General features: G+C 36.0%; 1 protein-coding gene across 4 annotated transcripts in view; it reads right to left on the reverse strand.

Annotated features, from left to right (window-relative positions):
* The window catches only part of WDR25 (WD repeat domain 25), an 85,643-nt gene that overhangs the window by 34,694 nt on the left and 38,907 nt on the right, over positions 1 to 12,042 (reverse strand). For all 4 annotated transcript variants that reach the window (XM_027637799.1, XM_027637798.1, XM_027637801.1 and 1 more), the window contains exon 4: positions 5,757 to 5,887. In XM_027637799.1, coding sequence (XP_027493600.1) covers positions 5,757 to 5,887 — 131 coding nt within the window. The remainder of the gene's footprint in view (positions 1 to 5,756; positions 5,888 to 12,042) is intronic.

Consider the following 12,042-nt stretch of genomic DNA (forward strand, 5'->3'; position numbering starts at 1 on the left):
GACAGTTACAGCAGAAAAACTCTTACCAAAGCTCCAACAGACCTCAGTGGTTTGTGACACAGAACACATGAACCATCAACAGATGAGGTAAGAAACAGAGTACAGCCATCAGTTGAGTAAATTATTCCTCTGTTTTTAATAGAATCCAGAAACTATGTTAGTGATGTTAGTGATCTCCATAATTTTAAAGTCCCTTGCATTTCTGTATGCACAGGATAAGGAACCAGTTCTTGAATGCTTACAAAATGTTAAGAGTTTTATCAAAGCAAAATGTAAATAAAAGGTAAAATATGCAAAACTCAAAAAATAATTATATGGATACATTTAGAAAATTTAAATGAGAACATTCAGATGCGAGCCTTGAGTGCTGTATGTCCTTTCAGCAGAGCTAACAACATCCTTGCTCTACACTATACAAGCCTTGCTGACACATGTAAATAAATTGTTTCAATTCAGTTTGACTATTCACTCATGATATAAGGAACTTTATCTCCTTTAAAAGTATTATCAGTATAAGACAGCCACTGTTGTAGTCTTACTCTGACAGTACATCTGTGTAAGCTTAGAAACATAAATTAAAAAGCAAAAAAAATTATCTGTAGTCATATTTCCTTTAGTGAACACAATAAGGTCCTTATTGCTGAGCTAAAGGATACAAATCTCAACCCTTTGTTCTCTTTGGTATCTCAAGGAATATCTCAAATTTCAGGTAGAATAAGTGGTTGGAATATATATTGTATGCTGTCTGAAAAGCTAATGTAGATCAGCCAAAATGAAGGGTTACTGTGCTGGCTTGTGCTAAACATCTTAAGAAATTCTTCCACAGCTCAGAGGAAGGAAATACTTCTAAAATACATACCTACTTTAAGGTCTCAGGGTTATTGCACCTTTCTTTTTTCAGGGCATTTTACAAGGTTTATCTAGGTTCAGCTCCAAGGTCCAAAGATCCCATGGGGGTTGTTTAATATGATGCTCTCTCCTTGGTCGACACTGCAGATTCTTTTATTTTTTAAACATAGCAGCTCACTTCCAAGTTTTCTGGTCTTTTCATAAAGTCTCTATACACATTCTCCAAATGTTTCATAAATTCAATCAATCTGTTATACAGCAATATAAGATCTCCAGAATAATCTCTTCACCAGAGAGACAAAACTGGGTTTAACACAAACAAAAATACCACTATAATAAATCTCTACAGGCTATTCATCAGCCTCCTTTATTCTTCTTTTTTTCAGGCTTTGACTACTTGTCCCTGTAATTGTGAGATGCCTGTATACTTTACATTTCACTGAGCAGTTAACGAGCTGTTCCATCCACTCATTTCTCTGAAGTATATTGCCTAGCTTTATCTTAAAGATTTAAACTCCCTCATTGTTCTTTCATTCTTTGTCTTGCTTAATACCCAATGTTACATTTGAAACCACTTTGCCTATTTGCTCAACAGAACAAGGATAGCAATAAGTATCTTTCAATATTCCTCCTTTTTCTTTTATATCTGCCTCTCTGATTAATAGCCTGACGTACATTTCTGTGGTGGTTTAAACCCAGCCAGCAACTAAGTATCATGCAGCCACTCACTCACTCCCCTTGTATCAGGAGTGAGCTGTCAAACTGAATTGAAAAGATTAATTTACACAAGTCACCAAGGTTTGCATTGTGTAAAGCAGGAATGCTATTAGCTGTCCTAAAATTTCTCAACGCTTTAGTAGCTGAAAGGCTGCCTCGAACCTACCTTGATAAATTTTCTCTGGGACTTGGAAATCCAATTTTTGTACCACATTCAAGTGATTAACAAATATCAGTAATTTATGCTCATAAATTTATGGCCCTGGTCAGAAGTACTAATTTTAAAAAATACCACTATCAGCTATTCTATGTCATTTTCCATAAGAAGAAAGCACCAGCGTAGCACACTAGCATAAAGAAGCCCATTTAAACTACTGCATGTATGTATAATTGGATAATATTTTTACTATTTCTCATTCTACATCTGTGATGCTTAATGTTCTGCTCTGAATTTCCACGAAAAATCCACTTCTTTCCTGATATACAATTATCATTTTGCCTCAGAGTTAATTTTAAGACATGCTAAAACACAGGAGTAAATCCTAAAGAATGACCCCTGAAACTGAATTATCAGCCAATACTGAAATTGAGTTTTCAATGTGCAATGAGTAGCAAGATTCAGACTCCTGATTTAGGGCACTCACTCTATTGATAAAATATGCTGCAAAGCCTGAAAAGGCTATCAGGAGTATGATGATGAGAACAAAAAGAATCATTAGTTCACCCACACATCATTCCAAGCTGAATGACAGGTTAACACACTTGAAAGAACAGGCAAAACAGGAAAATCTTGTTATGAATTAGGATGAAAGCACTTGAAAGATATAAAGGTTGTTTGCATCAAAATTGAAACAAAGTGGCAAGAAGCCTCAGACATCTATTTCAGTTAAGAGCAAATTGTACTTGTTGGGACAGGATACATTTCAAAATATTGGCCAGGACACTATCTAGTCTTAACTATGGCTGTAACAGTGTAAGATAGAAAAGATATGTGAATAAAGATAACAATACAAGCTGAAAGCAGGAACACCTGAAAAACTCTTTGAAATCCCCACACCAGGGAGAAGCAGATGTGACATACTGATGATGCTGATAATTCATGTCTAACCAACATAGGGTTCTATGGCTGAGAGTTTGAAATGTAACTACATTATATTACAGCAATGATGTACAGGTGATACTCACCACTCTGCAACAAGCAGCCATAAAAAATCAGATAGGAGTTTGATATTTTACCCCTTTTCTCCACTCATCTATGACCTTCCACATCTACTCAGTACACATACACACACACAGAGTTCTTCAAATTTTAAAACCAATACAAATCTAGGTGACTAACAGTCTATCACTGAGCTACAGCTACCTTAGATGGGGGGATAAAAAGTAATAAAAGGATAATAGAAGCTCTCTCCCCCTTTTAGAAATGTTTCAGAGTAAGAGAGTGAACCACACTCCTGCTTTAGACAATCACAGTACATAAAAATTTATGGTTTTCAAATGAGCAAACATATAAAAAATCTAAAAAAAGGATCAATATCTGTTACCAGGCCTTCCAGTTTCTAAGGTGATTAGAGACTGCTGGTTGTTAAAATTAATATTCCTCATGCACCACTTAATTGGCTAGTTTTATAAGTGGTGAAGTTCTACAAGAATATAATTGTTTCCTAATTTCTAAAACTTCCAGAGAGAGCCCAGTACAGGACCTATATAAAAGAAACAGGCCAGGATTTTTTGTTTTACCTGGTCTAAAACTTTTCCTATTTTACTGGTCAGAATACATATTCATTCACTTCTTTATTCTCTCAAAAAGTAAATTATTTGGTTGTAATAACATTGGGATGTTTCCTGTGTCTCTTCATTAGTATCAGCTCACAGAAATACAGTTACAGTTACACATAATATTTCTAAGCGTTGGAGCGTCCTGCAGGTACAAACAGCTCCCAGGGATCAACAGCTCTTCAAGGAGACCTGGATCTTCAGCATTGCAAAGATGAGCATATGGTCAGTCATAGAGATACAAACACATTATTCTGCTAGTCTCCTTTTTGCTGTATATACCATCCTAGCCATGGCACACACTTCCTTTTGAGAAATCACGTTGTAAGATGGGATCAAAGGATGCCACAGCATGCAATGTTGTGACACACTGACCATAACAGCAGTACTGTCACTCAAACAGAAACATTCATAATGTAACGATCACATAATGTAACAATCTACTTTGGCAAAGGTATTAAAAGTGGAAAGGGAATGGCCCATGAGAGCAGAAATACACCACTGTACCCATTTGAAAAAGACATCACACCCAGGCCCACAAGCAAGGGGTCAAAGCCAAAGCTGGGCAGTAAAGCACAAAGATACAATAAAATACTGTTTAAATAACATAAAGATAATACATTCCCTAACCAGTAGAAAACATGAGAGATGTTTTAGACTTAATGTATAATCAAATTAATAAAATGTTAAGTAGTCAGGTTCCCCTTCTACATAGATATAAATGATTTTTACTGTTTTTGTTTGTCCTCTGGAAATTAATCACTGATGTTTTCACCTGAAGTGTTCACTACTGGCTATGCATACAGACACACACAACAGTTTATGTCATCCCCTGCAACCCACACAAAGGTGATCCCAAGCATAACTATTGTTTCTTAAACCTGTGCAGTGGTAACATACAGAAAACTGCAGTTTTCCTCTGCAATTTTGACAGACGTAGTTTATACAAAAATTACTATATCAAAACATCATCTCAAACCAGGCTACTGGCAGTCAGAACTACAGAAGATATGAATAGGTTAGCTGTTAAAGTCTACAGTTCATCAATACGGCCTTGTTCCTTTGCTGCCTTACAATGCCTTTTACACAGGCCAGTACCTCACAAATTGCACATCCATCTGCTACCGAACCTCCATCTCAACGCATTTGTCTGCCCCTTGCTGGTATAATGCCTCATGTAAACTATCTCTACACCTCTCTACTTGCCTTCTCCCTGTTCCAGCTACACCATTCATTGGTGAAGGACACGTGTTTCCTCTCTACTGCCAGTTTTCAGGAACAGTTTCACCAAGAAAACTTTCCAATACAGTCAAACCACCCTTTGTCAATCAGCCAATTCCAGTACTACACCACAGAGACGCATATATTTCTGTAGGAGGCACATTCAGCAGAACCTCAGGCTAAGGTGGTTGACAATATTTGGCAATCAAAGCCTGAGATGTGTGTGCTGCTTTGCAGCCTCTGTCCAGGTTAAAAAGCAGGTGCTGTTCCATACCTGCTCCTGTCCACAAGGAAACATTTCGTGAATCTATGTTTATGCAGATATAAATTACAATTAGGTTTGCCAGACATATCAGTTGACACTTTGGTTGTGGTTGAGCTGAGGCACCATCAGAATTTAAAATCTGAAAGGAAAGAGCTGCTTTAGGAGACAAACACATTTATTGTCTTCATTACTTGGAATAAAATACTGTTTGATACCTTGTCTGGTGCCACAGGAAAGCACTATTGATACGCTATCTTATCTTTTTCAGATCCCTTCCGCCATCCTGAAGAGCAAACAGATGGCTAACTACAATGAGTAGGTTCCACCCACACAGAAATTCAAAGGAAAACAAAGAACAACTCACTTTACAGTCACTGCTTCTCTCTGAACTGTTCAATGCCTGAAGATGTCAGTTTACCTTACGCTTCCCGCTGGCAGAGTACAGCTCTGGTCTTCCCTGAGCTCTGAATGGCAGCTGGGAGCACATTTTTCTTCACAGTTCATGATAAAGTAAAAGCAGAGGCTATACACAGCTCTGTGGCCCTTCATGAATGCAAAAAGTACTCCAGGCTTCTACACACAAGGCACAGAAACACACATCCTGACCCACACGCAACAGCTTGAAGAGCAAGTTATCTCTACTGCTTCCTAGTACACAACTGCCTTTCACAATCCTGAAGTGAGCTATTGGCTTTGTTTAATTCAATTAGATTTCTTATATCTACAGACAGAAAAAATAGTATTTTTGTGTACAATGTTAGCACTAAAAAAACATTACAGAGGTTCACATCAACAAATAGGAACGCAATCAATGACAAACCCAAAATACTTCAGAATAATATTACACCACAGTACATCTAGCAGCTTAGTAAAACACAGCACACACAGACTAGGACACATTCTAAAATAGAAAAAAGATTTCCTTTACCTTAGAAGTCCTTATATCCCAAGCTTTAACTTCTGGGCTGAACCCTCCACAAAGGAAGATATTTGACTCTGTAGGGTGAAACTTGAGCGCACTGATCCTAAATTCTGTTTTGCTGCTAAATATCTGCTTCCCTAAAATAAAGTGAAAAGTAGAGATTAAAATTTGAGCAGAAAATGAAATATGTTATTCATTTCGACTTAGTTTGAAAGATATCAAGGTTGTCAAAGGTGAACATGCTCATTTTAACACATTTCAAGTATCTGAGGCTGCTATAACTTAATGATAATAGATGACAACTCACTAATTTCTATCCACATGAGACTGCTCTTGCTTATGGACCTCTGCACCACTGACTGCTTCCTACTGAAAGGAGAGAACGAGTGGTTTCCCACACTAAGGAGAGGAGTTCCACCAAGGTCCCAGTTCAGACAACATGCAGGAATAAATCTACAAATCCAGTGGTTGAATGTTTCCTTACAGAGATGACAGTCATCGTTTCAGTGGGACAAAATTAACTAGAACAAAACATTGCTTGTACAGAAATACCACATCTCAATCTATATTACAATTCTTGAGTTGTTTACTTATCTTTGTGTAAAGGTAGGACTGAAACTTCATCATGAAAGTAGGAAATAATTTGCATACCATCATATGAAGGCTGTTCCCATGGATACACTGTTCTCAACATTTAATTGTGTACACTAATCTCCACAGGATCCTGTGGTTGGTATCAAATGGATTGTCAACACTTTTGAAGGCAGCAGAATTCGGCTAGGTTATTTTATAGAACTTTTCCACAGTCCACTGCTTCCTTTCATCCTAACAAATTCATTACATTAATGTACACTCACTGAAATAAATTTTTGGAACAGCAGCAGGGACCAAGATAAATATATCTGCTCATTTTCACAATATCAACTGTGATTTATATTCTACATATCACATTTAAAAATCTACATTAAATAAAGTTACTGCTTTAAGCCACATGAGGTGCAGAAGTAAAAAAAAAAAGAAAAAATCCTTTAAAATACTATGACAAAAGCTTCTTAAAATATACTTTAATCTACATTTTTTGCAAGTGATGGGTGTCTTAAAATAGGCTTTCTTAAACAACAGAAAATACTTTCAGCTAAAAACAATACTGACAGATGTAAATACTTACTGTTAGGTGCACAATACTGAAAATCATTCATATAGATTTTTTTATGCTTATTTCATGATCTGGGGCCAATTTATTTTATTTCATCACCAGTTCCATTTTCTCCATCTGCAGAACTCAGTTTACACAGTCAAGAGGCTAAAACTTGTCAAATTATTTATTTATTCAGTTTAAAGATGAGAAGACAAAGATTTTACTTCATCTCATGTGCTCATCAAGCTAACAGCGGCAAGGCTGAGGTGAGTGTTTTTGTATGTGAATACTGGTATTTGTAGGGGATTTTTGTCCTTTTAAAAATGATTCTCCACTGATTGCCCATGCAAGATCTAAAGAGTCGCTCTGTCACTACTAAGTGAAACACTTCATTTAGTCCATAACTTTCTTCCCCAAAATGAGAAAAGAAGTCATAAGGGCAGCAGAGGTTCTCTCAACAAGTCACATCTAACAGTGACCATCTTTTGCCATGAGAGCTTTCAGTTGCCCAACAGCTAAAGGGGAAAAAAAAGACTCCACAGGGAAAGAAGAAAGTATTAAAATCATCAGTTATAGAAACAACAAGATATTGCTCTCATGTACACCACTATCAGGCGTCATTTGTGGGGGCTTTAGAAAAGCCACTCTCATCTACAGCACTTGAGAAAATACTGAATTTCCCCATGGAGGCTCACTAGTCAGTTTAATAGCATTTTGCTCCCAAAGGAATTTGGTTCCTACTAGTTCCCAGCTTAATAAAAACTCCAGGAGTATAATCAACAAGTTTTTGATGGGACTACAGCCAGAAATAAGCATAAATGCAGCCTATCTGTACTAATCCTGTCATACAACTTAATAAAGGACACATCAAGTGACCACTGTTCTCCACAAAGTGTGTTGTCCAAACAGCATTAGACGTATACATAACTGATCCAGTGGAACTCATAATTTTTGACAAACACTGCCTTTACGTTGTTTTTACCTACACAAGACTTCTGAAAACTGCTTTTTCTGTAATGTGCATTCATGTTCTCCAGCCTAAGACACAAGAAAATCAACCAAAAAGATGTGCATTAAATTCAAGATGCGTTTCGTATATTAACTACAAGTTGCTACCTTTTCCACAGAAAGATTGATTTAACATAATTTGTTATTAATTAGTCAATTTTTCAATTTTATCTCCAGCTGCTTCCAAATAATTCAATCATTCACCTGATATTTTCTCCAGAAACTAAAATGCTCCTATTTCCTATTCTGTCTTGCCCTGTTTTAAAGAGAAATGGGCACTGTATTTGCCCTTTTCTTGTCTTCTAGAGGCTGTCATTTATCCCAAAGCTCTCAGTGACAGTCACTAATATAATTAAAACGTAATGATCTCAGTGTTATGAATTCTACATTACAGTGTAATAATAAATAAAATAAATGCAAACCATTAGAATCTTATTCACCTCTATACTCTTTATGTCCTTCTTTTTCCTATTTTAAGCTGCTACCTTACCATTTAATGCAGATATTAACCATTAATCTTACAAACTCAGGCTCTCCAATTAGTACTTTGAAATACAACTCTCTCTCTTGTCCTCTCACTCCCCAAAGTGAAATTCAATCAAATATCTCTTTTTGGAAACTGAGTACAGTGTTCTGAAGAGTTTGACATTATTAGATGTATACATTAATTTCATTTTACTGTCATGTCACAGAAAAGAACCAAGACTAGAATGTAGATGAGCTAAGCAGCAGCAAACATACTCAGAAGGGGAGGATCACAACGTTAGAGAAAGGAAACCCTCCTATTGCCAGATTTAAAATTTATGCACAATACACTTGCAGAACTTCAGAAATTTAGGAAAAATATCCATCTGAGAGGTGGAACAGATCAGTGTAGATGACGACACGAAGCAAATTGGCTCACGCCATTCAGTAATTTGAAAGGATGGGTTCAACTCTTAGCCCTTTTCTGTACAAATTTTATTTAGTGTGTTATACTACTATGAGCAGAATTTGCTGCTTTCGCTGCTATGATGGAACTATCCCTGCAGCTTAGGAAATCCAGCTACAGTGTTTGCTAGAGATCCTCCTACACCTTTCTGAAAATGGTTATTTACAGTTATGTATATTTTTTTACAATTATTCAGTTTATTAACATCAAATATTCAACTTTGGGGGGCCTTATTTTATATACTGTAAAAGGTGGTCTTTGAGCAGAAGACTCCCTTATACATAACAAAGCTGTAATTCAGCAAGATTGTATATACCCTTATTGTGTATATGTTTATCACATTTTCATTCCTACAGGCAGCATTAAAAAGCTGCCTCAACCAACTCATAGCCTAGAAAATTATGTCTTCTGAAAATCTCTTTGGCTAATTGAAGGAAAATCCATAGCACATATCATTTTCTTGTACAAGAGGCTGTTATTCCAAAGCAGAAAGCAAACTTTCCTCTCAATCTTTAATTTTCACAATTTCAGTAACAATATATCCTATATTTTTGCAGTGTGTTTTACAGTCTTTAAAAGCTTTAATTCAATTCTTCATGCACTAAAGGCTCACCACTCACATACACAGAATGGAAAAAAATCTTAAAAATACACTGAATGTATGTTTCTGCATTTTTATGTAGCAGCCTACTGTGAAACTGCTCAACTGTGAAATCAGATGTTTTAAAGGCTATTTAACATCATGAGTTTTCCACAGAACATCAGCACAGTTACCAAGCACAGGATGCTTCTGTAACTGTGTTTAGTGGTCCTCAGGTTCACACACCTACCTGCATAACCCAAAAACATTCACTTTCTTACTCTAATCTGTGAAGAAAAGTGAAGCCTGAGACTTACAAGGACACGAGAGCAATCTTGCTAAGCAGAAAGGATTTCCCTACTGTGTTTACAAAAAGACATAAGACAATATATACAAAAAAATTTCATTACAGTCACAGTCTCTCTCATGCACAATAGTAAGAAAAAACATTAGATTGATCAGATATAATTTGTTCTTAGTAAATCAGTGTTGGCTGTTACATCTCCATTCGTTGTCTTGATGTGCTGACAAATGACTTTATTATTTTTTCAAGAATCAAAGTTATATTAACTACATATTTTTCCTAATTTTTTTCCCCTACATATTCACAAGTTCACAGCATGCAAAGATGCTTGAAATAATAAATTGTTTTATCTTTTAATCTTTAAAATGTCCCCAAAATAAATACTTTTCTCTCTTCTTTTTTGCAAAGACTTCATATCAGTGAGTATAAAAAGCAAAATGCTGTTATCTCCTAGCTGGAGAGTGACCTCTAAACTATATTCAACATATTTCATAAAACTGCTGAATCTTGGGGGAAACCTTTGACCTCATATCAAGACTGTTTGCATGCACTCAAAAGAAAAAAAAATAAAACAAACAAGCAAACAAAAAATATCAATCAACTGGGTTTTTTTCTGAGGTATCATATTAAACCTTACCGCATTTTAAAACATATTATCTAAATAGTAGTGGGAGAGAAAGGGAGGAACAGAAGAAAGTCACAGCTCTCCTGAAGTGATGTTTAGGTATGAGAACTAAAACTCCTACGTGAAAAATACAATTACATTGCTATATCTATAGGACTACCAAATTAGAATAGAAAAAAATAAATAGAAAGGAAAATTAGAACCATCCTCTTGGAGGTACAAAATGTTCCATTAAGAAACTCTCCCTCCCATTATAACTCTGCAGAAATGATAGTTGAAATCAACCTCAGTTCACGAACTAAAATACAACTGCAGCATTTGGTAACGTAGGAAATGTGCCAAAATTTCTTGGAACATTCCCTCTGTCATAATATTAAAGAAATGAAAAGTATCTACAATATGCAAGTAGTAACAACCCAGCCAATGTTCTGCCTATGCTATTATACCAATTCATTTGTGACTAATGAAAAATCCACTGATGAATAAAACATACGTTCCAAAAATAAAATAGTTATAAATAAATTTTAAAAATACAATTACCCTTCTAAAGTTGGTAGAGCATCTCCATTACATCTGGACATAACAGAAGGTAAAAGTCAAATGTACTTGACCTAGAATTGTTTTAAAATGAATTTTTTTCAGTGCTCTCTGAATATAACTCTATTTACTACTCTGTAAATAACGAAGTGTCTGGACTATCAATAGTAGAAAATGACTGTGAGTGTGGTGTTATTAAAGATAAACAAAACCAGAGAGTCTGAGACTGCTGCATTATTATCACATTCATGAAACCATTCAAAAGGCTTTATTTTTATAAGGAAATAATGTATATAAAATAGAACAATTAAAAAAAATATTAACTCACACCAGGCAGCACATCTGCAGTTTTTGGATCTACCAATATTTATGAAACTCCATACTGCAGTACTGAACTTGCTTCATGCAAAGTGCAACCACAGAACCACTCATGTGAATGACTCGTGAATAACCTTGAGTTCCTTAAACATTTTACGCATATTTTGGATCAGACCCATAATTCTGAATGTGTAGAATGGCTTTTAAGAAAACCATGTTTGTGGAGACTCTTATCTTGACATCCTGGTGCTAGGACCATTGAAGATAATAAATGACAATCTACAAAAATTGAGTTTAAAAAAAGACTTGCACAACATCTATTTTCAACCAAATCAGGACAAGAAAACTCCTTGTACCTCATTAGCTTGAATTCTTCTTCATAGTATCATGCAGGTTGGACTCATCTGGTCCAAATCCCTATTTGAATTAGGTCCAGCTGCAGCAAGTTGCTTAGGGGTCTGTCCACTGAAGTCCACAGCTTCTCTTAACAGCCTGCTTTAGTGTTTGATGACCCTTGAGTTGAGTCAACAAGTTTTTGTGTTTCTATATTCGTCCTTTGCCTTTTTTCCTTTCATTGCACATCTCTGAGAAGAGCCTGGCATCATTTTCTCTGTGTCCTAGGTAAATACTTCCTAATTTGGCCTGGAATGAAGTAGTTGTCCTTTGCTGCAAGAGAGCAGTGCTGATTCATATTCAGCACCACAACTCCCAGGTATTTTTCTGCAAAGCTGCTTGCTAGCCAGTTTATCACCAGCCTATTCTGTTGCACAGAATTACTGCATTCCACATGCAGGACTTCGCATTTGTCCTTGTTGAACTTCATGAGACTTCTATCAGCCCATTGTTTTTTG

Source organism: Corapipo altera, unplaced genomic scaffold (assembly GCF_003945725.1).
Source record: "Corapipo altera isolate COAL_440 unplaced genomic scaffold, ASM394572v1 23, whole genome shotgun sequence".
Lineage (NCBI taxonomy): Eukaryota > Metazoa > Chordata > Aves > Passeriformes > Pipridae > Corapipo > Corapipo altera.